The 26,672-nt window shown below is 47.0% G+C and overlaps 1 protein-coding gene across 1 annotated transcript in view; it reads right to left on the bottom strand.

The window, feature by feature from the left end:
• The window catches only part of COPS5 (COP9 signalosome subunit 5), a 302,319-nt gene that overhangs the window by 69,938 nt on the left and 205,709 nt on the right, over positions 1 to 26,672 (bottom strand). The window contains exon 4 of the mRNA XM_085605500.1: positions 6,847 to 6,912. Coding sequence (XP_085461626.1) covers positions 6,847 to 6,912 — 66 coding nt within the window. The remainder of the gene's footprint in view (positions 1 to 6,846; positions 6,913 to 26,672) is intronic.

Genomic DNA, 26,672 nt, shown 5'->3' with positions numbered 1-26,672 from the left:
CCGGCACCACGGAGACACCGCGGGGGAGCCCGGGGCGCAGGTGTAGGCGCCGCGACCACCACAAGCTACAGCTCAGCCCCAGGGCATGGCAGAGCAGATCGTCAGCAGCGGCAACGGACGTCGGAGATGGTACCCAGCCAGGCGGGGGCCGGTATCGCAGCGGGCACCACACCGGAGGAGCTCAGACGCCTCCACCTGCCACCGCAGCCCGGACAAGTCGCCCCCACTCACCGCGAGGCCAGCAGCGCGGCAACACAGCTCCATCCAGGGGCCTCCGGGGCCTCAGCAGCACGGCAAGGAGGCCGCCATCTTGGATCAGGGTGCCCGGCAGGCAGGTCGGAGAGCAGGAAGACACCGGGTCACCGGCTCCCAAGGACCAGGACTCCAGCCCGAAATGCAGCAAGGCGTCCGCGAGGGGAGGAGAGGACGGATGACTTCGGGGACCAGCGGATTCCAGTCGGATGGCGGAGGGGTCCAGGAGGACCCTCAAGGTGCGACCGCCATCTTAGCCGGGTACAAGTTGACGTTTTAAATGCTGCGTCTATGTATGAATTTTTTCATTGCCTAACTAAATGTCGAAAACTTATCATGAGTTAACAGTGATCTCTGTGTAAGTAGAAACATTTTGCAAAATTTAGATGAAAACATTCATGCAACTATTTTTTTATCATGAAAAACATGTTCATGGAGTTGTCAAGAAAATCATTTTATACATGTTTAAACATTTCTAGCTAAGTCAGCTTTTCAAGCAATATTGCTTCAGCCATTTGAGGCCTAGAACGAATAAATATGGTTGCCTACTACAATGTCTGCTTATTAAACACATTTTATTTTCATTAAAGAGTGCACATTAATTCTGCACGTTATTATAAACTACATTATTTTCTTAATATTATTAAAACGCACTCTCAATTTCTACCTCTGATGGCTGTCTAACCATCACAATGTCTTCACAAATTAATCTTTATAGTTCACTCTCATCCACAGTTGAGTGGTTTTTTTCTTTTCAAACCTTGAGATTCCTTTAACCTTTTGTATTTTCAATTTAAGTGATCATATAATTCCATTTCCCTCTCTATCATTCTTCTGGTTTCTCTGCCCTTTCTTTTGTTAATATAATACCTACAGCCTTTGAAAAAAGCAATCGAGTCGAAGAAGCAAAGCCCCACTATTTGTACTGGCACAAATACAGCATTTAAAAATTACTCATCCAGCAGTAGCAAGCTGGTTACCAATTGTAGAAATTTCCTTGCCAAAATTTCCTAAACTCCGAGGAGTTTCTAATGGTTCTAATTCAGGTTTCAAATCAGAAATGTTCTTTGCAAATTCTTGCATTTTCTCACTTTCATCAGGTAAATATGCACAGCAATGCTGAGCTTTCAGCATCCTGCAGACTTCACCTCTCTGTGAGTAAAATGTCTAATGCCAAGTGATTTTGCAAAACCATTGATTTAATAGCCACTAATTCTGTATTTGCAACTAATAAAGCTCCAGAAGTACTAATTTTCAATTTGTCTACAACTGTTGAATACCTTTCTAACCTTCTTGTCATTCAAAAAAGCCCCTACTGGTGGTATGGTTGCTCCAATAATGTCTCCCACTAGTTGTATTTCATCACCTATGCTACGTGTATGTCTGTGTGATGTCATTTTTTGTCCATTCATACTCTATACATGATACTTTTTAGCAAACAGTAAAGTTAAATCACAAATACTCTCCCAATCAACTGGTAATTGAAAATAGGCATCTAGTCCACAAACAAAATAAACTCCAGGAATGACTGCTTCTTCTCCTTCTTAAAATTGCCACGTACCTTACATAATTTCAAATGTGTGTTCACAAATACTAATTCCTACATCTCTGTTTCTAGTTTGGATTCTTCTTCTCTAAAGACATATTTTACCCTTTTGTCGCCTGTCAATTTAAATTTAGAATTGATCATTATCTTTTTAAATTGCGCTTCTTTCTTCCAAACGTTTTTCAAAAGGTCTTCTTCTCTATTTTTACTGTATGAAATGTGTGTACTTCTTTCCTCGGTCATAATGAATATTTCCTCTAAGGATCTCATTAAGCAGGTTCAAATGTTTTCGTAAGCCTTAACACTATCTATAGGTATACATGGTCTTAAATAATGCCACGCTGTGCCCATTTATTTTGCCAGTGTGGGTAAATTCATGCTCTTTTGTAATTGTAGTCTTGAAAGAATCAAGTCATAATTTGAGTAAAAATATTCAAAGTGTTCTCGCCTGTACACTAAGCTAAGCAAAGTGCTACATGTAACTGTGAATAACAAAGGTATGTGGTAGCACGTAACTTCTTCTGCAGCTGACGAAGATAAGTTAGCACAGACATAAAAGCCCTGTGTGTCTAGTATCTGGGTGCATATATTGTTTAACTAACCTAGAATAAACATTAGTAATATAATCTTCTTATATGTAGCTCACGAATGATGCCTTTAATTTGGTCTTCTCTGTTGTGTGTAGATGTCATAGAGGCACGTGTTGACCTAATCTTATCCTTATCTGGTGTGAAATAAAACCCCACTAATATTGTTATAATCACTAATACTGTTACTAAATATGTAACACCCAACATAATGTTGCATCTATTCCTAGTTAGGAAACACGTTTGTCTGTAGTGAGATCGTCAAGCAAAATAAAGCAGCAACAATAAATTCAATATTTCTGTATTTTTTCTCAAGCAGTTTCTATTTGAAAGTTAGAAACATTTTCTTATTTACAGCAATCTTTGTATAGCTATCCTTTACCCTACTCCGTCTTCTTCTAAATGGGTTATCCCTGCTCATTTTCAGCAGCCTAGGGTTATATCTTCTTTAAGACAAAAAACATTTAATTCGGTCTTTTGCACTTTTTCTTTTATTAAGGTCTCTCAAACTTTTTTTTTTTTAGAAAAAAGTTTCAAACAGCTCTGTCCCACATTTGCATCTATTGTAATGTCATGGGAGCACATATAGTTTGGATCTCAGGTCAACCAAATCTTCCACTGATGCATTTAACACTTGATTTGTGTAATACGGCCATTCAGGCTCAGAATACCTTAGACAAGGCATTTGTGTCTTTTTTTATCTTATTCTCTTCTGTTATGTTCTACTGTGTCACTTACACTACTTGTTTCTACAGCACTAGTCGATGGTATGCGATCAACTGACACTTGTTACTAGTCTCTTTTTACCATAATTGTGTGGCCATTCAGCACTGCGGGTGACTCTTCTTGATCCAGAACTTCTTTCTTCACCCGGATCATCTGTTTGTTCTGGTGCTGTCTCAACTGTTTTCTCAGGTTGAAATGTTGTCTCTTCTTCTCCTCCTCCTTCAGAAACTTCAATGGCACTTGGTGAAACCACAGGAACCTGGATTGGTGTGACTGCAGATATTTACCCCTTTCTCCTTCTTACAGTCATTTCTCTTGCTGTATTGCTCCTTATAACTGACCAGCTTGTGGTGAACATGGCCAGCTAGGGGGGGCCCAGGATGGAGAGCGTCAGTTTGTCGAATTTCATAGATATCCCATTAGGGCCGTGGGTCCTCCCGGGTAGCATCATCACCACTGCCTTGGAGATCTCCTGTAGGGAGAGTTCCTAATCAAGATATTCCCAGTCAGCCACACCAATCTGCAGCAGCGGATATTCCTCCGAAAAAGCCACATCTGCCTCGGTGGGAGTATGCAGCATCTCGTACAGTGTTTGATAGTATGACGCAAAAGCGTCCGGTATGCCCCTGCGAGGTCCCGGGTTTTACCCACCTCCTCCAGTCTGCAGAGCCACGCCAGGAGGCGGCCCATTTTGACCGACCACTTCGTAAAGTTTTTGCAGTGAGGCAAGATAGTGCTTCTTAGCTTCCTCATGCGCCAGGGCATTGTTGGCCTTTTATAAGGTCTCCAGGCGAAGTAGAGTTGTGTCGCTTCCCAATCTGAGGTGCAGTTGCTCTGCCTCCAATATGTTAGCTTTCAGCTGTTTCAATTGGGCCCGTCTCTGGGCTTTCTTCCTATCTATTATTTTTCGAGCCCTATCACGCAGGACCATCTTATAAGCCTTCCATAATGTCATCGAGGAGGGCACGGAGTCTTTATTTTACTCCCAGTATTGGATTGACACAGATCACAGATCCTGCACCACTTCAGCACCTTAGAGCTCTCAGCCACTAAGAAGCCAACCTCCCCTCTTAGTGTCAGTCTGTGCCCCCAAAACCACCAACAGAGGCAGTGGTCCAAGATGCCCACTGGCAAGGATTCAGCTGACAGGTGACCCGGGAACTCCCACATCGGAACAAAGAAATAGTCTAGTTGGGAGAAGGTCTGGTGAGTCACAGAAAATAAGGAATACGGTCGGTCTTTGAGGTGTGTGGCTCTCCAAACGTCTATAAGACCTAACAGGAGGGTCTCTGCTGGGAGCTCAGCTGTGCCAAAATGTGATCTTTCCAGGATCTTGACTATTACCTTGCTAACGTCTCCATCCACCATGTGTATATAAGCATCCGTCTCTAACAGGAGTGATCCATCTGCCTCTAGAACGGTTTGCTGTAATGTAGAGGGTGCGTAGATGCTTAAGGCGAACATGTGGGTGCATCATCTGGAGCCCTAGACCCAAACCAATCACCAGGTCTTTTCTTTGTGAAAATGTTTTTTTTTCCTTGCCAGGATCACCAGTTCTCTGGTGAATCTGGAGTGGGCCAGTACTTTGTATTGCTATCTGTTGGTTATGTTCACTGCTAGGTTTGTCTCTTGCAGGAGTATCAGGTATGGGGATTGCCCAGGACCTTCAGCCAGTGTGTCTTGTCCCCTGGGTGTCATGTGTCTCAGTAACACCCTCCATGCTCCAACATATGTGCCCCTGCCTAGGAATGTGGGTCTCGATAAAGTCCCTCTGCAAGGTATCCTGTTGCCATCCCTCCCTGTCACAGGGGAAATGTTTGCCAAATAAGAGCCTAGTGGACATCCAATAAAAACTACCCATCCGACCATCCTGTAACTAACCATCCCTTCGCCCCACACTTCGTAAATGGAAGCATCTGTCGCACAAACGTACAACTTCCCCACATATTAAAAACTTGGGGACAGTCTGGCATCAGCTCTCTCTACTTCTAACTAACATAGCCGGGCCCATAGGGGGCTCCGAATGAGCTATGAAGCTGTCCCTGAAGCAGAACATACAGTCAGTCGCTCCCCACCCCTTGACCTAGAAAAAAACGCACCCGGACTCCCCTTTACTTGGCCATCAATGGGGGTGACCTGGCCCGCCATGGAACCGAAATCCTAGGCTAGCCTGGTTGTGATGCTGATGGCTGTTTGGATCATTGATGTTAGAAAAGTGGCCGGACGCAGTGCGCTATTTCCTCTCGATCAGACGGAGATGACTCCCCAATCGAGAGTGTTCTTCGGGGGACCGACGTCACCCTGCCCCAGCAACATGGTTTGGGGGAGGGAGGAAAATCACCTTTCACGTGTTCGGTTACCGTGTAGAGCGACCGTTCTGTGGGAGGCCTTCAATGGCGGCGAGTCTTTCCTTGGTGAATGCCCTTGAGTCTGGCCAGCTAGAGAAGCATGTATTTGATTTGCAAAGCTTACCTTTCACTTTCATGAATGTGCACCATGGCTACTTGACTCCGAAGGCATAGTCTGGAAAAACCTTAATTCATACAGACTCCAGCAAGACCATGTGGGTTTCCTGTGCCGCCCAGTGCATGGCATCAATGTATGAGTAATTGAGCAGATGCACAATCACCGCCCCCGGAGGACAGTTGAGGGTGGGAGCCAGAGCTCTGTCGAACCGCTCTATAATAAAACAGGATGAAAGCTCTTGAGCTGGGACCAAGGATTTAAAACATTGCGTAAAGTAATGTTCCGGGCGTGTGCCTTCAAGTCCTTCTAAGACCCCCACCATGTTGAGGCTGCTCTGCTGGGATCTGTCAAAAGTCATTGTTGGCCCCTCTGTCCATCAATGGAGCACAGGGGGTGCGAGCACCAGTCGGCCACTGTCCTCTACAGTCCCCTGCAGGTGCAGTCAGTGCTAGAGACCCAGGAGGGACATCCCTGCTATATTCACTGCCCTCTCTGTAATGCGCAGGGATGTCTGCACTCCAGGGCTCGCACAGCGTGGCTTGACCAGTGCTCTTCCTCACACCCCTCACTTAGGGTCCAGGTCTGCAATTATTACACCTCTTCAACCTTATTATACAAGTTTTACATTCCCTGTTAAAATGGCAGGTGATCCGTCCCTCCCTGGTCCCATTTCAGAGATGGATGGACTCCTTTGCAAGGGGAGGTAATGGCACTATTCCAGGCCAAATCAGTCTACCCATTTATTTAATTAGTATGGTGATTTTGCAATGGAGTGTACTAACGCTCAACATGCATGACACAAAGCAGATGCCAGACAGAGAGGACCAATCTAATTCCACATATTTAGAGAGAGCCACCAAGCGCAGAGGACAAGATGCAACCTATGAGGCAAGTGATGAAAGCATCATAGTGAAAGGACAATTTATGTTGAGCCAATACCCCTTCCATATAAGAGATGCTTGTTAACTATAGGATTTGTAAGTACAAGAAACAGTATTTTGTCAGTCGCAGATATTTACTAGGTCAAGAGAATATGTTTCCCATTAACACAAATGTGACTGCCAATCTCAGAAGTAGCAAACTCATTAACAATATACAATTGTTCTCTCTGTTTGGGTTACCATTGGCCATATTATGCAAGGTGATCTGTTCAATAATAATATAAGCAACCGACACCACCGACCAATAAATGTATCACAAAGTGCATGTACTGATGTTAGCTTGACAAAAAAAACTGCATTAGCATTAACACAATGAATGATTTATTACCTTCGGGTATGTCCTAAATGCTCCGAGGTTTACTTTTCCTGCAGATATTGTTCTAGTAGGATCAATCTAAATAAAAAAGGAAAGCAAGTATTAATAATGCGTACAGCAAATCTGCACAACATTTGCATATTTATTATCCTCCCTTCTCATCAAAACTACTTTCCTGCAAGGACATACTACTCAAAGCCACACAAAGACATTTGACAACACAGTCAACAGAAATAGATCATGTTAATGACAGGCAGTTTAACAAAGCTATCACCTTCTATCTAGGAGGAGAATTTTTTGCTAAACTAAGGGAGCACTGAACTCTTTGTTTTCATAAACTTCAAGATCCACGAGTGAGAAGTGTTTCAGTGCTTGAACTGTTTTTAAACTATCACCTTGAACACTCCTTTGGAACAACAATCTGTGCTTCCTGTTGCATGCTGAAAATTGACTTGACTGATCAGACTGTCAGGTCTTCCGCCCTGCATTGCAACCTCCCATCGGCAAAGTGGATTTATTGGTCTCCACTTGTGCAGACATGTACCAACATGTGTAGGATAGACAAACTCACCTTTTTTTGATACATTTATTGTTGCTTCACGAAGCACTTTAACAGAGGCACCTTTAACTCCACCATAGTCATCTGTGAATTTATCATCACTAGACTGGTATCTATTTCTCTCTTGTCCGTTTTACATCAAATGCTTATCATCAAAGCATTCCCTTTATTTTTGGGCGCATGAGGTGACAGCCTGAGTGGCAGACAGACGCCACATGAAAGCTCAACTCATTTTGGGCTTCAGGGGTCAAGAGGACTTCGAGCATAGCCAGCTTTCAGAGGCTTATCCACCTATTAGAGGTGGCTCACTCATCTCCAAGGTATATTGAACGGTCCACATGTTTTCAGAAGACCACCATTAAAAATATTTACTGATTTCTCATTCTGTGAAGTTTGTGAACCCCCCGATTGTGTTTAGGATTAACTAAATACTAAAGGCCATCATCTCCAATAGCTTCATCATTGTTCTCAAAGTAGGGTGTCAAGACCTGCGGTGGAGACAAGACTGTCCTTGCAATGCTTGTACTCTCTTCGGAGTCAGGTATGCGTTTGATTTCAGAGCGTCGAGCTTTGGTTCCAGGAAAATCTTTTATCTATGTGGATGAGGAAACCTTTTTTCAATTAATGATCAAGGCAGACAACTTTAGCAGGTTCTTCTTGCACTGTTTGAATGCTTTTATCTTCACCAGCGAGTTGTGTAGATCGGGAAACAAATGAATAGATTGTGCAGATTTTATGCTAAAGGGTAACACTTTGAACTGACTATCTCTTTTAAAAAGAAACCAGAGGTATTTTCCCCGCGAGGGATGAATTGGGATGCGGAAGTAGGCATCTTTTATGGCTATAGTTTGCCAATAGTCCTTACTTCCAACACGAGAACTACATCCTATAATCAAGTCATCCGGAACCTTTGTGCCTTGACAAACCTCGGTGTTTTGTTCCTGTAGGGCTACACAGGCTTTTGGGGGCCTCAAGCTTGCCTGCATGCGCGCAGCCGCATCTGTCTTTTACGGGTCATTAAGTGCATCACGATCACTTTCACTTTTGCAGCGTAGAGGCGCCATCTGGCTTTCCTCTCGTTCTCCCTGTGCGAGCGCGCACCACTCGCGTGTTTTTTTTAAATTTTATTTTTGTCGCGCACACAACTCCCGGTCGCGGCTGCACGTTTTCTTTTTGCTTGCGGCCAATGCTCGTTTCACTTTATTTGTCATGTTTTTCCCCAAAAGAAAAGTCATACATATTGCCTCGGGTTTTAAGATCTGACGGAAACCCATTTGATACCTTCATCATAAATACAGTGCAGTTGAAAACATAAGAGGTGGATTGAAAAGCACAGGGTAAGTATAACAAGCATTGGCATTGCCAATAGGTCTCGCTTTTGGGACATTATAAGTATTTAGTTATGCAGCACAATATCGTTGGTGCAACAACATCAACTGTTGCATGGCTAAACACCTATAAGGTACAAGGTTTAGCCATTCAACAGCTGATGGTGTTGCGCAAAAGACCATCAGACCCCTCCCTCCCCACACACACACACACACACACACACACACACACACTTGGACTACTGATGTGCGCAGACTCGGGTGGCTTCGGCACCCTCCACAAAGGACGGTTGTTGAGCCCGCGCTGGCCGGGCACCAGACTTGCTTACACAGACATGAGAGCAGCAGCACCCCCGTGCACACATCTAGAGGAGCGGCGCGCAGTGGTGCACGCTTGGTCACCATCACCCTTTAGATACACTCGTAGCAGGGGCGCAACTAGAGCCAAATTTCGAGGGGGCTAAGAAGAAAAATCCGGTTGGGGGTTGATTCTTCCAGCAGTAGTTAAGAGTGGAGATGCAGGGGCTCTGAGAAGGTGTGAAAATCAGCAAAGCCTCATTCACAAGCAAATGGTCTTTTAAAGACCTGTGAAGTACTCGGGTGCCCAGGAAGCCGTCTCAGCCTGGGTTGCCACACACGACGTGAGGGTAGTGGGGCTGAAGCCCTTTGATCCCAATGTGCGTTGCGCGCCTGGCTCGAAGTCATCTGCACTGTCCCTTACTGTTCGTACCCACCCACACCCCTATTTAGACATGTTAACGGGCAATATGTTTCTTATGTGCATACTCGTCTACACCCCTCCGGAGGAAGAGCCTCGAAAGCCCCTCGTGGTTTCGAAATGAATCGTTTAAGATACTGGAAGCACCGCTTCGGATGGTTTTCATTTTTTCCGAGTTTTTTTGCTGTCGAAGTTTTATATAGCGCGAACGCGACCCGAAGGTATAACAGCGCTTTACATGGGCACCAGTTGCATTACAGACCCATTCATTTTGAGGCGCGGTGATATTAAATGATTTGCTTAGTTATGATTTGCGTTTCGCGGCGCGAAAGTGAAAGCAAATTTGGCGTGTCTGCTCGCGGCGCGAACGTGAAAGCAAATTTGGCTCGCGAGTTTGGCGGGGGCGCGCATTCCAGGCAGGGGAGCGGACCCTTTGAAGTGCTCCCAAAAAGCGAAGTGCATGGCGGCACCAAGCGCGTGATTGTCCGCGTGCTAGCAATGCAATCCGCTTTTTGGGAGCACTTTGAAATTCCCTTTTACAATAGTCTCGCTTTGCGATCGCTTACGCGATAGCAAGGCGAGACCTAAAAAGCAATGTATGCCGGATATATAAAATGTTAATAGTTCATCAGGTCGGTACGATCATGACGCTCATCGGCTCTAGAGTCTGCACAGCACTGGTGTCCTAGATTTATGTCAAGCGGGAGCGTGAATGATTTTACTCCCTTTTGAAGTTACCGCTCTCTGGCTGGCTTTTTCTCCCCTTATTCCTCGTGTGACTGGGCTCCAGCTTTACCAATCATTTCCCAGAACTATTCTTGGCATGGACAACACACACGCTGCGTAGGCATTCAGCAAAGCACTGTTGTACAGGGGCGCCTCACCATTTTCACATTACTATTTCCAAATGTTGGGTACCATTTTAGAAGAGACCTTTTATACCAATTACCTTTGAGCCAATTTTTTTAAGGACAAATCCAATGCAAAATACACAATTTTGCCTAATTTAAAAAGAAATTCTTGGTGCCAGAACCTAGCCTTTCACCTCCAAATCTTGCTGAGCACAATAGGCACCCTCATTCAAAGCAATTCAGGAAAGACGGTTCAGTCTAAACACTTATAAATTTCACCAGCCGCCTCTGATACTTTTATTCCTAAAAGTCTAGCTTACACCATGGAAGCATCGCAGGTACCTTCAAAGGCCACAAGGTAACCTCGAAAAGTGCACCTTGCAACCTTCTGAGCAAAACCAGTCCTTGCAATGAGTAAGGCTTTGAAATAGAATTGTGAGGAATTATTGTAAAGAGAGATTTGTTTTTTCCAGAGGTGAATTTTGTTGAAAAGGGAATAGCTCCGTCCACAGACACGCCATCGAACTCTGGAACCTCCTCGACACCACAGCTCCAGACGTTGCCTTCCTCACGGAGACCTGGATGAACGCCTCTTCAGCTCCCGACATCGCCATCGCCATCCCAGAGGGCTACAAGATCACCCGGAGGGATCGCACCGCCAACCAGATGGGAGGAGGCATCGCCATCATCCACAGGAACACCATCCGTCTCACGACCAGCACCAACACCCTGACCACCGCCGAACACCTGCATTTCCAGATCCACACCGACCCGAAGACCACCCTCAGAGGCACCCTGATCTACCGACCTCCAGGACCACGCACCCAATTCAGCGAGGACATCGCCGACTTCGTCAGCCCGCATGCCCTCCCCTCCGCTGACTACATCCTCCTGGGGGACCTCAACTTCCACCTGGAGAACAACAACGACCGCAACACCAGCACCCTGCTCGACAACCTCGCCAATCTTGGACTCAAGCAGCTGGTGTCCACCCCCACCCACCTCGCCAGACACACGCTCGACGCAGTCTTCTCATCCAGCACAGACATCGACTTCAGCCACGCCACAGAGCTCCAATGGACGGACCACAGCTGCGTCCACTTCACCTTCAAAAGAACGACGACCCACCACCACCAGCAACAGGCTGCCCGCAGAAGCTGGAACAAGATCACAGCCGACCAGCTCGCCACCACCCTGAGCCAGCACCCTCCTGCCAGCTCAGCGAACCCCAGCCAGGCCGCCGACAACCTCACGAAGTGGATCAGCAACTGCGCGGACGAGCTCGCCCCGCTGAGGACCCCGCCCAGCAGACCCGGCAGCAAGAAAGCCCCATGGTTCACCGACGAACTCAAGAGCTCCAAGAAGAACTGCCGAGCCCTCGAGAAAGTCTGGAGAAGGGAACCAACACCGGACAACATGACCACCCTCAAGCTTGCCACCCGGAAGCACCACCAGATGATCCGCGCCGCCAAGAAAACTGCATTCAAGGACCGGCTGGACAACAACGCACACAACTGCAAGGAACTCTTCAACATCGTGAAAGAGCTATCCAACCCCAGCGCAGGAAACAACGACATCACCCCATCGCAAGACCTCTGCGACTCCCTCGCCTCATACTTCCACAACAAGATCGCGGACATACACAACAGCTTCAACAACCAACCAACGCACACCACGACCGAACAACCACCCCCCACCACCACCCTCCACGCCTGGACTCCGATCAATACCGAAGACACCATCCGCACGATGAACTCCATCCACTCCGGATCCCCGACCGACCCCTGCCCTCACCACGTCTTCAACAAGGCCGACGCTGTCATCGCACCCCACCTGCGAGACATCAACACATCCTTCGACACCGCCACCTTCCCTGAGAGCTGGAAGCACGCCGAACTCAGCGCTCTACTCAAGAAACCCACAGCGGACCCCACCGAACTCAAGAATTACCGCCCCATCTCGCTCCTCCCGTTTCCAGCCAAAGTCATCGAGAAGACCGTCAACAAGCAGCTGGCCGCCTTCCTTGAGACGAATGGATCCCTCGACCCCACACAGTCTGGCTTCCGAGCCAACCACAGCACCGAGACCGCCCTCATCGCCGCCACCGATGACATCCGAGCCCTGATGGACAACGGAGAAACAGCGGCCCTCATCCTCCTAGACCTCTCCGCGGCATTCGACACTGTCTGCCACCGCACCCTAGTACAGCACCTCAGCAACGTCGGAATCCAGGAGAAGGCTCTGGAATGGATCATCTCCTTCCTCGACGGAAGAACACAGAGAGTTCGCCTACCACCGTACAAGTCAGAGGCCACCGAAGTCATCTGCGGTGTCCCTCAAGGATCCTCGCTGAGCCCCACCCTCTTCAACGTCTACATGAGCCCCCTCGCGGCCATCGCACGCCAACACAACCTCAGCATAATCTACTACGCCGACGACACCCAGCTGATCCTCTCCCTGACCAACGACCCCGCCGCCGCCAGAGCCAACCTGCACGAAGGGATGAAAGAGGTAGCCGAGCGGATGACGACCAGCCGCCTGAAACTGAACTCAGACAAGACGGAGGTCCTCATCCTGGGCTCTTCACCCTCCGCCTGGGACGACTCCTGGTGGCCTCCCGCCCTGGGCACCGCACCCGAACCGACAGACCACGCACGCAACCTGGGCTTCATCCTGGACTCCTCCCTCTCCATGACCAGGCAAGTCAACAACGTCTCCTCGGCATGCTTCAACATCCTACGCATGCTATGGAAGATCTTCTGGTGGATCCCCACCGAGACCAGGAAGACCGTCACCCAGGCCCTCGTCACCAGTCGACTGGACTACGGCAACGCCCTCTACGCCGGTACCACCGCCAAGCTCCAGAAGAGACTCCAGCGGATCCAGAACGCCTCAGCCAGACTCATCCTCGACATCCCACGAACCAGCCACATCTCCGGACATCTGAGAGACCTGCATTGGCTCCCCGTCAACAAAAGAATCACCTTCCGCGTTCCCCACAGTGGGCGTTGCCATTGTCTAAAAATAAATATCCTAAATTCCCAAGTGGCAATGGCAACGCCCACTGTGGTTATATTTTGTTTGGGACTGCAAATACCAGAAGGCAATTTCGGCCACGCCCACAAGGGTGGAAGTATCTGCTCATTGGGACGGACCAAGGTTTTTCAATTAAAATCAGGTGTTCCATAAACTTTTGTTGCTGCTGTCTTGGTGTTACGGCTTGTGATCAAGGAAGTTGTTCCGAAACGCGTAAAGCCAGCAAAGGAAGTATATCAGAGCGAGTTGCAGCAGGGGCTGTCTGACCTCCCTACAAGAGGCTAAGTTTCCGTGAGAACGGAAATTTAAGAATTTCGTGCACTAATTTAAACATACACTGGTTGTGGTCTTGAGTTTGCCTCATGTTGTCTGTGCTGTCTGATTGGAAGGGTTGAGGAAGACGAAGACTCTGGTGAGGGTGGTGAGAGACACTTCCTATATGTTGAAGGAAAGTTCCAGTGGTCTGGCTACTGGGTGAGGTAAGTAACAAGGGGGGGCATGGGGAAGAGAGGGGCGTGGGATTAAACTAGGTATTACTGAGGCAGTTATTTTAAGTAACAGGAGAGTCTTGAGTAGCGTCAAAGGAGTGCAGCAGGTACTGTTAGTAATTACTTGCAGAGCGCATCTGTTTTTATTTGTATTCAGTTGTTTGGCTTTTGTGAATAGAGCACTTATATTCAATATCTAAAGCAAAACAAGCATTGGCATAGCCAATAGGTCTCGCCTTTGGGACCTTATAAGTGATTAGCCATGCAACAGTTGATGTTGTTGCACCAAGGATATTGTGCTAAACACTTATAAGGTCCCAAAGAAGAGACCTATTGGCCATGCCAATGCTTGTTTTTCCATTGTAATGGACTTCCGGGTGCACACAGCTTTTTCTCTTCCCCCTACGTGTTTTGTGTGCAGCAGATTGTGAGGCTCCAGAGGTGCTGCCTCTGGCAAGCCACAAAGCTATTGCTTTTGGTGATGTTGTTGCCACTGTTGCGTCTGCTCAAATTGGGTGTCTGTAGGTTGCTTTTGGAATGTGAGAATGCACTTTCTATGGACTCCATAAAATGCTTTTAGGCGAAATGCCTACATTTTTGCAATGCTCCTAGGCTTTATCTGTGTGGTTTGCCTTTTTCACACTCTTCAGGCTTTTATCTACTACCTCTGGTCCAAAGAGATGGTTTCCTATATGAGGTATATTAATTATGTTGGCCTGTACTTTGTACTTAAATCCTGAAATGCGTAGCCACTAATATCTCATCACAGTGCCCTTAGCCAAATGTCTACTCAGTGTCAGCTGTGTCCAATGCAAATGTTCCTCTCCTCCTCTAGAACTGCCTTAGGGATAACATTAGGTTTTCCACCTCTTACAGCGGTTTATGACATTATCTGAAGAGAAGGGCATTTGAGTTTGTGCCTCTGGCGTCTTTGAGTCCTCTCCCAAGCAAAGATAACAAAAGTCTAGAAGCAGTGGGTAGAAAGATGGAGGGCAATGGCTACATGGCGTTTCACAATCGGTCGCACAAATGGGTCAGCCCTGAGCAGGACATTTACGTCTGCTTAGCAATTCTGTTTCCTGAACTGCAGCAACGCACTGCCTCACTGGGGCACTGATTCCAGCCCCCATGATCCCAATCTCATTGGCCTTGCAGAATTCCTTCCTTGGTGCAGTAACAGATTGATGAACACCCGCCTCCTTCTCCTGGCCCATTGCTGAAGGCTCCCGTCAACCTATTTCTGCTCATTCAGTGCTCTTGGATCCAACTCTAATCTTTTTCTCTATCCATAGAGTACTGATAATGATCACACATTTATACAGGGGGTTGAAACTTTGTCGACTGCTGTCGTAGACCGCTTCTAAATGTTTTGATTGTATTTTAACAGGCTGTGGGTAAACAGCCAGGGCCCAAGAACGCTGCATTTATTTGTATACCCAGAAATTTCTGCCATTGGCCCACTTGCGAATGTGCTAAGGGCATGAAGAGCTCAGAGAAGGGCAGGAAGGTTGAGAGAATCACTCTTTGCCTTCCATGGGATGGAACAGCGTTACAACAAACAAATGATGGACGGAATGCTGACAATGCAGACATTCTCCCCCAGTCAAGAGATCTGGGTTAAATCCATCGTTCTTTTGCCCACTACGCCACCCCAGTTCAGACATGGCCATATGCAAATCAGTCTTGACCCTGTGCCTCATGGTAACAGTCCAGCCCGAACTGCCAAGCCATGTCTTCCCTGGACCGGAATCAAGCATCCTAGGACCGGTTTCTGGCTATCAGCCGTCATCAGCCAGGATAGCTTGACTCCAGTGGCGTAGTGAGCACGGGTCCCACGTCTGGGAATACCCATCCCACTTAGGGCGAAAAGCGTTACAACAAACAAATGATGGACGGAATGCTGACAATGCAGACATTCTCCCCCAGTCAAGAGATCTGGGTTAAATCCATTGTTCTTTTGCCCACTACGCCACCCCAGTTCAGACATGGCCATATGCAAATCAGTCTTGACCCTGTGCCTCATGGGAACAGTCCAGCCCGAACTGCCAAGACATGTCTTCGCTGGACCGGAATCAAGCATCCTAGGACCGGTTTCTGGCTATCAGCCGTCATCAGCCAGGATAGCTTGACTCCAGTGGCGTAGTGAGCACGGGACCCACGTCTGGGAATACCCATCCCACTTAGGGCGAAAAGCGTTACAACAAACAAATGATGGACGGAATGCTGACAATGCAGACATTCTCCCCCAGTCAAGAGATCTGGGTTAAATCCATCGTTCTTTTGCCCACTACGCCACCCCAGTTCAGACATGGCCATATGCAAATCAGTCTTGACCCTGTGCCTCATGGGAACAGTCCAGCCCGAACTGCCAAGCCAGGTCTTCCCTGGACCGGAATCAAGCATCCTAGGACCGGTTTCTGGCTATCAGCCGTCATCAGCCAGGATAGCTTGACTCCAGTGGCGTAGTGAGCACGGGTCCTCACGTCTGGGAATACCCATCCCACTTAGGGCGAAAAGCGTTACAACAAACAAATGATGGACGGAATGCTGACAATGCAGACATTCTCCCCCAGTCAAGAGATCTGGGTTAAATCCATCGTTCTTTTGCCCACTACACCACCCCAGTTCAGACATGGCCATATGAAAATCAGTCTTGACCCTGTGCCTCATGGGAACAGTCCAGCCCGAACTGCCAAGCCATGTCTTCCCTGGACCGGAATCAAGCATCCTAGGACCGGTTTCTGGCTATCAGCCGTCATCAGCCAGGATAGCTTGACTCCAGTGGCGTAGTGAGCACGGGTCCCACGTCTGGGAATACCCATCCCACTTAGGGCGAAAAGCGTTACAACAAACAAATGATGGACGGAATGCTGACAATGCAGACATTCTCCCCCAGTCAAGAGATCTGGGTTAAATCCATTGTTCTTTTGCCCACTACGCCACCCCAGTTCAGACATGGCCATATGCAAATCAGTCTTGACCCTGTGCCTCATGGGAACAGTCCAGCCCGAACTGCCAAGACATGTCTTCCCTGGACCGGAATCAAGCATCCTAGGACCGGTTTCTGGCTATCAGCCGTCATCAGCCAGGATAGCTTGACTCCAGTGGCGTAGTGAGCACGGGACCCACGTCTGGGAATACCCATCCCACTTAGGACGAAAAGCGTTACAACAAACAAATGATGGACGGAATGCTGACAATGCAGACATTCTCCCCCAGTCAAGAGATCTGGGTTAAATCCATCGTTCTTTTGCCCACTACACCACCCCAGTTCAGACATGGCCATATGCAAATCAGTCTTGACCCTGTGCCTCATGGGAACAGTCCAGCCCGAACTGCCAAGCCATGTCTTCCCTGGACCGGAATCAAGCATCCTAGGACCGGTTTCTGGCTATCAGCCGTCATCAGCCAGGATAGCTTGACTCCAGTGGCGTAGTGAGCACGGGTCCCACGTCTGGGAATACCCATCCCACTTAGGGCGAAAAGCGTTACAACAAACAAATGATGGACGGAATGCTGACAATGCAGACATTCTCCCCCAGTCAAGAGATCTGGGTTAAATCTTGACTGGGGGAGAATGTATGCATTGTCAGCATTCCGTCCATCATTTGTTTGTTGTAACGCTTTCCATGGGATGGAAGGCACGCTTAAAAGGGTCTAATGGAGTGATGGGATATTCCCTTCTCTAGAGAATGGAGATAGAGGACGATGGAGCCGACAATGGATCCAGGACCTGCCCCCTCATACTGTCCTTGCGATGAGGATGAATCAACAGTGATAGCTTTTGGAAATTATCCAAGGCATGGGTCTAATGGGCATTCCAGACAACTCTGTGGGTTAATCAAACGAGGATATTATCACAGACAAAGAAACAGACACATAGAGCTAGTATAGACGGGTTGGAAATTCTGACGGCCACGGCACTTCATGCTGAAAACATTGTGGCCTCAGATTTAATGGCTAGTGAAGCAGCCATCTCCTTGTCGCCCCTGGCTAATCTTCCTACTCACCCGATGTCGCCCCCCCCCCCCCCCCCCCCCCCCATCGGCCCATGTGGTGCAGGCGGAAATACACCCAGTCTCCATCAAAAGGAAAAGATTGTCCACCCCACGGAAAGGTAGACTGGTTAAAGACCACAAGAGACCTAGGTGGGTTGGCGTCAGGACGGGTGGCTTACATAAGGCAGTGGGGCGGGATCCCAGCCCGCTACAGGGAGAGAAGGGGGAGGGCACATCTGGAGGGCCAGTGGCTAGTGTCTGTAAAGAACAGACTGGTGGCCTTGCAGTGCCTTTACCCCCAGATTCTCTCCTAATTGTAAACATGGAGAAAATGATGAAATCCTTACTCCTTCCGGTGTTAGATAAAATTAGGGGGCTATCAGAGCGGGTGGACAAAATGGAGCAGGCAACTCTAGATAATTTCTTCTCCCTAAAATCATTTATTAAATTGCAGTTAAGAATTAGGGAGGATGGGCCAGGGGTGGGAACTGACAGCAGGGAGACCCATTTATAGTTCAACAAGACACAGCTACTACAGCAGGCACTATACCAGTTGTACCCGGGGTGACTGATCGTAACTCGCACCCTACTGTTACGGCTGTAGGGATAGCGAGGAAATCTGGGCCTCCAGTAATTAAGCCTGCAGAGAAGTTAAAGCCCTCTAAGGCCGCTAATAACATCTCAGATAAAAAGATGACATGTTCCACAGCTTCGGGCATCCCTGGTAAAGCAAATTCTATAATCCCAGCCGCCATCCCAGTAGCCCCTAGTACATCTGAGACTCTAACACCCATACCAGCTAAACCTGCAAAGGCCCAGGTACAGCAGACAGGTGAGGGTCTTAAGGGCGAGAGGGCTCACAATGTTAATCTCCCCCCTGACTGCCAGCCCTTTGTAGTTGTGCTGACTGGGGTGCCTGTGCTTAGTCCGGGTAAGCGTGAGACTTTTGCTGAACTGTTTAACAAGACCCTATTCTGGCTCAAAGATAACAGACCCTTGCCCAAATTTTGGGAGGGAAGGATTATTCACGTTAGGAGAGTTGGCTGGATTGGCACCAATCAAAAAACTATAAGTGGGGATTGCATCATAGTAAACTTTGAGGATCCAAGGGTTGCTAGCTATGTATGCAGCGGACCTGTGAGGGAACATAGCCTAACAGGTAGCGGGAGATCAATTGGCATTCGCGACCTTAGTTACTTTAATCCCCCAAATTTGCCAGTGAGGCCAGCCGGAACCCCTATGTGGGAGGACTGGGACGGCAGACAGACTCGTGGAAGCCTCTCCCAATTTAGCCTATTCAGTAATACTCTTAGTCAGCCGCATGGTCGCTTTTGGCAAGGCTACTGACATGCAATCTGCCCAATACGGGAGATGCATAACGAGGCATCTGGGGCGACATCAATTAATAGTCTAACATTTGGTGAGAAGTTGGTGAGGTCACCCACTAGCACCCTTTTTCCATCAACTATCCTTAGGGGGCACACACCGGTGGCTTGCCTCGAAGCACTCGCGCCATCTCTGCCCAGCAAGGAGTCGATTGAGGGGGACATTTTAACCACGGATGCCGCGGCGTTGCCTATCATTGAGGTGGCTACTGCCACTGCTATTGCCCCTCCTGTAAGTGAATTACCAATAGGGTGGGGAGGGGCTGGATGTGTGTCCCTGAAGGTAGTGTGGTAAATTTAAATTACCTAGACTTAATTTATGCGGTAAAATTCAATAAGAATAACTCAGTAAAAATAAGAGGCAGAATCCGTGGTATTTGAGGTTTTAAAATGGGTTTATTCCTTACAAAGGAATTGGTTTGAACCAGGCAATCGGATTCCGTCACCACGAGGGTTCGGGAAGGGATTAACGCATACTTTATTGACAGGTTATCATATATATAGTCAATGCATTTACAGTAAAGGCAGATGCAGGAGGCGTAACAGCTGAGAAGTGAGATAAGAATACACATACGTAATGTAAAAAGGCGTTACAATAGGCGTGCATAAGGGAGTGTACTAGAAACGTCATTATGAGGATGTCACAGGTGGGTGGATCCATAAGAGAATCCTGCAAGGTCAACAGAAATACATGGCAGAGATGCGCGTGCAGCAGCATGACGTGTGATTGACGTGTAACTGGAGGGTGAAGGGGACTTGACATTTAGCCCTACATGAGGAGACAGAAGTCTGGGATGTCAGAACAACCTAATCCCAAATCGTATCTAATATCTTGTGTTTAAGGAACTGTATTATCTGGAAGGAAAGGTCTCTCAGGCAGAGGCTATCCTATACTGACTGCTAGTGCGTGTATAAGCGTCTAAGTGTCTACATGAGATGCAAGGGGGCATGGGCCTACCATGGTAACAGGAGCTATGAATTACTTGCACGGAGACAGTAAGGCCGGACCCTTTGCTCTGCAGCTGAAAGGATGTTTACCTAAAATTACTAGACAGGAATGTATTTCTCGAGGAGCGGAGCAGATAACTTGAAGGCTGAATACAGTCTTGGCAGGCAACAGGCCGGGCCAGGCACCGTTAGCCGCGCAGGGAGTAAGACAAAGGTCATGGATACAGATGCAGGTCCAGGCTGGAGCATTCAGAGGCAGAAGGCAGAAAAAGGCTCGATGGCAGAATTCAGGGCCTAACTTGCCAGAGCTGAAAAACGTGAAAGGTGCACCATATAAAGGCGGTGGCAAAGCATACTTAGGAACGGAATATTCGACCCATTCATGGCAGATCTGAAAGAGGACATGTTAACGTTGGACGCAATTGTATTTGCGTCTTCATAGCTGGAAGTGGAGGGAACATACATGTACTTGTAGCACGTACATGGAGCCGTTGGGGTCTAAGATAGGGGACACAATTGATCATAAAAATCCATATTTCCTCATTCCCTCCTTGTCCCCTACGGACCCTTCATGATATATCGATCCTCAGGAATCCATCAATCTGTTCATGTAACATCATTTGCTCTTCTTTCTTCTTACGGAATTTTGAATGAGAACTTGAACGTGGAATACATGATGTGGCACACAGGCCGCAAACCGCTGGCCCACATTGTAGACACAGGCAGCAACTGAATACTATGAGAAGGGCAATACCTAGGAAGGATAGGACTTTCCATCCCCAGGCTGACAACACACTCCAGAACCAACCGGACCACGTCCAGGTGCCTGGATTCTGGTGGATCTGACTTGCAATCTTATGAAGACGAGTTATGGCTTTATATACTGATGGCGCGTTTTCTGGAATGAAAACACAGCAACTCGATCCGATGACTCTACAAGCTCCGCCCCTATCGGCCAGGATGACGTCAAGGACAAGACGATTTTGGAGAACAACAATCCGCATCGCAGACTGCTCCTCTGTTAAGTTGCCTAGGGCAGAGGTAGTTTCATTCACTACTGCTTCAAGGGTTCTGGTTAATCTACGTATCAGTTTACTATTAGAGACAACACCTATGTAGGGAAAGAGACCTTTATTGAAGTCTGTGTATTGTTCCCATGCCGTTTCAGTGTAGTCGACAATCGGGAGATCTCTCTGGGGTCTATTGTGTACTAGATGGGTATTTCTATGATAATCAAGAGGGGCTAGAAAAACAGGTGGCAGAAGGAATGCAATGTAACATGTACCATCCCAATCTAGAGGTAAACGTATATATGCGGTATGACCACAAATGAAGTAGGAAAGACGGGAAGCTCTAAATGTAGACTTGCCTTGGTCACTGAATTCGATCACAGTAGTACATTTACTATGACCCAGGTGTACTGAACCATTCTTTCTTACACATAATTCACCTTTGACTGGTAATACTGACATAGCAGGCAAGACTAGTGCAGTGTCAGATTCAACATTTAGAATCATGAGGTTAAGTGTAAAATTACCTAATCCATATACTTCATTTTCTAGATCAGTTCCTGTCCTTTTGGGAAGTCCCTCCTTGTTAGGGTAGCAGGCTTTAAGCAAAACTAAGTTCAGGTTTCCCCATACCCAGTTGCTCTAGTAAACTACGGTATTTGAATCTAAAGAATTAATCAAACTAAACCATGCACCACAGGAACCATTGTGTGTGAATGGATACGGAAAGAGGGGCAGAACTCCCTTGTATTTCTGGTAGGGAGGGAGTCGGCCACATATCCAACAATTTGTAGCGTTGTTGGAGTGATGTAGCATACTAATGAATGTGTTGTTGCGCAGCGCAAGTCTGTAGGGCAACTCATGCGGAGGTAATTCGCTAAAAGAGTGTTCGGCAGTAACATTGAAAGCAGAATGTGCACGCTTGAAAATAGGGTAGTATAAATGCAACAGTATACTTGCAGCAATAATCAGAAGATTTAGAAAAAACATAATCAACAATGTCACTATACAGTGACTATGAAGTGATTTACAATATGCACGTTTCTCGAGCTGTTTCTGTCTCTCTCTCTCTCTCTCTCTATTTCGGTCTAGAGGATACATGTCAGAGACTAATTTAACCGATTCACCTAGGAGAGGACTTAAACAATTAAATTGTCTGACTTGCTAGACCTTAGTTTCAGTTTATATTCCTGGGAAGCAGTTTTCTCGGCCAGGGGGAGTTTTGAGTCAGTCTGTGGAGGAGGGCAGGGCTGAGAGTTCAAATCAGAAGGCAGTCCATGAAATTTCTTGATATGGCTCGAGTGTAGCCAACCCTTGCGACCCTCGATCTTCACTGCTGTCCTCGTGGTCAGAAGTACTAGTTTCGGCGTTTGCCAGCGAGGCTCCAGCGGGCTCCTCCTGTCGAAATTTCTTATAAAAACATAGTCTCCGGGGACCACTTCATGGGGCTTCACCTCGGTGTTGTCGGGAAAGGCTGCAGCTACCTGTGAACGGCAAGATTGTAGTGTAGACATCAAGGAAGCAAGGTAATCTGTCAGCATATTACAATCAACATCAGTGATTTTACGAGGTATAGGCGTCCCCCACATATTTGGTGGCCTACCGAAGACCACCTCGTACGGGGATAGCCCTGTTCGAGAATGTGCTATCATTCTCATGTAAAAGAGCGCAACTGGTAAAGCTACTATCCAGTCGACGCCTTTCTCTCTGCAGATTTTAGAAAGTCTAATTTTCAGAGTCTGATTATGACGCTCCACGAGACCTGCTGCCTCGGGATGCCGGACACAGTGGAATTTCCATTGATAGCCTAACAGGAGTGAAATGTGTTTCATTAGCTCGGATGAGAACGGCTGACCGTTATCTGAGTACACGATACGGGGCAAACCATACCGTGGGAAGAATTCACGAACCAGCTGCTTGGCAGTGGTCGGAGCAGTGTAATCTGGGACTGGATATGCTTCTGTCCAACGAGAAAGTGCACATACAACTACGAGGACATATTTAAATCCTCGACAACGTTCCATCTGGATATAATCCATCTGGAGGACTTCAAAAGGGTGATCGGGAGGTTGAAATCCACCTTGCTCTACAGGAATGCTTTTACCTGGGTTGAACTGACAACAAATCATGCAAGTACGCACTTTCTGTTTGGCTGCTGCTCGTAAGTGTTTATTGGACCAAATGTTTTGTATACTATCTAACATAGCTTTCTCACCTAGATGCGCTGGACTATGTATTGTGTTAATGATAACTTGAACCATGGAGTCGGGGAGAAACCATGTAGATTTTCCCTTCGTCATCCATCCCTGATCTGTTTGGATCCCTCCTAGTTCAGTCCATTTCTTGATTTCCTCTGGTGTAGCATGTGTCTGTATGTCAATTACATCAAGGGCGGGATCCCTAACTGTCATGCAGTGTGTCGATGTCGGAACTATCGTTTTTGTCAAGTCAGTTGCATGAGTCCGATTCTGTGCTGTTTGCTTAGCTGTTCGGTCTGCTAGGTCGTTACCCTGGGAAATGATGTCGGTAACTTTTGTATGGGCCTTGCACTTCATGATAGATATCGTAGTAGGCAGATGTATAGCATCTAACAGAGCTTGAATGAGGGGACCGTGTTGAATGTTGGCACCGTGAGAAGTTAAGTAACCTCTCTCTCGCCAGAGGACTCCGAAGTCGTGTACAACTCCGAATGCATAACGTGAATCTGTGTATATGTTAACTCTCTTATTTTTGGCTTGAATACAGGCTTGTGTCAGAGCGATGAGCTCTGCTGCTTGAGCTGACAATGTGTCAATACAATTCGTTTCAATAACTTCGGTGTCTGTCGTGACTGCGTAAGCGGCCACTAATTCTCCTGTACTTGTTCTCATGCATGAACCATCCACATAAAGTGTCAGGTCTGGATCTGATAATGGAATGTCTGTCAAGTCTTGTCTGGGTTTCGTCGTAATAGTAATGACTTCAATACAATCATGTGCCAATGGGTCTGTTCCACTTAATGGCAAAAGTGTGGCAGGATTTAATGTACTGCAGCGTCTGATTTCTATGTGTGGCTGAAACAATGTCAATTCGTAACCTGTCAGTCGCGCTATAGTCAAGTGCTGGGTCTGAGTTCGGTTTAAAAGAACTTCCACGGAATGTGGAACTTGCACTGTCAATTGATGTCCTAATACTATGGAATCGCTTTGTCTGATCGCTAAAGCTGTTGCTGCGACTGATTTCAGGCACGTAGGCAGAGCCTGGGCTACTGGATCTAATGTGCTAGAAAAGTAAGCACACGGTTTGTGTGAACCTGCTTGTTCCTGAGTGAGTACTGACAAGGCAGTACCTTCGCGTTCTGTAACAAAAAGTGTAAAAGGCTTACTGTAACATGGTGTCGCTAAAACAGGTGCTTGACATAAGGCTTTCTTTAAGTCTTCAAAAGCTTGTGTATGTTCCTGAGTCCAAGGGAGGACAGTCGAAGTCGCTGCCTCCTGGGTTGTCAACTGAATGAGTGGCTTTACTAGAAATGCATATTGGGGAATCCATTGTCTACAGTATGAAGTGAGACCTATGAAGGCCCGCACCTCCTTTTGTGTCTTGGGTGGTGGCATGTTTACAATTAACTGGATGCGGTCAGGTGTGAGCTGTCTCCCCCCTTTGGACAGCAAGTGCCCAAGGTACACAACTTGCTGAACACAGAATTGCAGCTTCGAAGGGGACACCTTGTGCCCCTTGTCGGCCAGAAAATGTAAAACCGTCAGTGATGCTTTTTCACATTCGGGCTCGCTTCGGGCGGTGATCAGCAGATCATCGACATACTGAAGCAGGGTAGTGTTAACAGGCATGTGGATACTGTCAAGTTGTCTTTTCAGTGCTTGGCTGTAGATGCTGGGGCTTTCTGTGAATCCTTGTGGTGCGCGTGCAAATTTGAAGCTTCGTCCATTTAAACAAAATCCGAACAAATATTGGCTTTCCGGATCGATTGGGACGCTAAAGAAGGCGTTCTTGAGGTCAATTACAGTAAAGAACGTTGCTTCTGAATCAATAGCTGTCAATAATGAAGAGATATCCGGAACCACGGGATATTGTGGTACTATGCATTTATTCAATTCGCGCAGATCAATAATTAATCGATAAACTGGGGGTGCTTTTGGATCAGTACGTTTAAGAATTGGAATTATAGGAGAATTACATACATTGGAGTCGGTTTCCACAACCACTCCTTGTGCGATGAGCTCGTCAATGATTTGCAGCAAAGCCACTACAGCATCTGGAGGTAACTTGTATTGTCGAATTCGTGGTAATACCACTCCCGCTTTGAGTGTGACTCGATATGGTGTAATGTGCATACAACCTACATCAGTGGGGCCTTGTGCCCATAAATGTGCAGGGACATTCTGTAACCGGTGATCCATGTCTCTAAATACGTAGTGACCTTTAAAGTCACGCAAAAATAGTCGTACCCCTTCCGGGGAACAACATATTACAGCTCCTAGAGCTTTCAATGTCTTTATACCTAACAAGTTTTCTGGGCATCATTTTGTAAGCAATAAATCTGTAGTCCGTGTCAATGGACCAACTGTAACAGGAAGAGGTTGCGATACTTCGTTAACAATAGGCTTTCCTGAAAATCCAAGGGAAACATTCTGTGAGCCTGAGAGGGGTGCCCCTGGAACCTCGTCGTGACTTATAGTTGTTCTGCTTGCCCCTGTATCAATTAAAAACTTTCTGTCTTTCCCTAACACTTGACTATGTACATAAGGACCCTCTTGATCTACAGGAACCTCAATAAGAGGCAAGCCAACCTCCCTCTCTAGGCTGTTTCATGTGTATCGCTGATAATCGGGATAGTCATTTTGTGCATACTGGTACATCTGTTGTGTCGTGTTTTGTGTTGCGGCAATAGGCTGTGGCTGTGGTACCGCTACGGTCTGTTGTGCAGCTTGCATAGGCTGTACATTCTGAGGTACTTGTGGTTGGATCTGATCCTGTCTAGGTGGACGCGGTCTCTCCTTGGTTTTACCCGTAGAGATATTATGTTTCAGAACTGCACAATCGTTTATATAATGACCTGGCTGTTTACAATAGTTGCATGTCCCTTTAACAGGAGCCGCTGAATTACTGGACTGCGTCGCACCCTTTTTATGACCGTCAGCTGGAACTGACTGGGCAACGAGCATTTTCATTTTCGTGTCTTTCATACGTCTTTGTTCGTGTTCATGTTCTTCTCTAATTCTATTCTGGTGGTACTGTAACATTTGTAACATTTGTGACGGGGTATTAGCTTGCCAAGAGCTCTCTACTTTCAATACTCTGTTCTTAACCTGAGGCAAGGAATTCTCAACTAATTTTGTTACAAAAAGATGTGGATATGAATCGCTACTTGCTTTCAGACCGCTATTAATACCAAAACATTTTTCAAATCGGGAATAAAAATCACTAGTGTCTTCATCGGGTTTCTGTTTGCAGGCTGAGATTGCTCCCCAGTCTTCCTTTTTAGTAGTTAATAAACGTGGCAATACTTGTACTAATAAT

This window comes from Triturus cristatus, chromosome 5_1 (assembly GCF_964204655.1).
Source record: "Triturus cristatus chromosome 5_1, aTriCri1.1, whole genome shotgun sequence".
NCBI classification, from domain to species: domain Eukaryota; kingdom Metazoa; phylum Chordata; class Amphibia; order Caudata; family Salamandridae; genus Triturus; species Triturus cristatus.
Note: the sequence above shows the minus strand (reverse complement) of the source record. Positions and strands in the feature narration are given on the sequence as shown.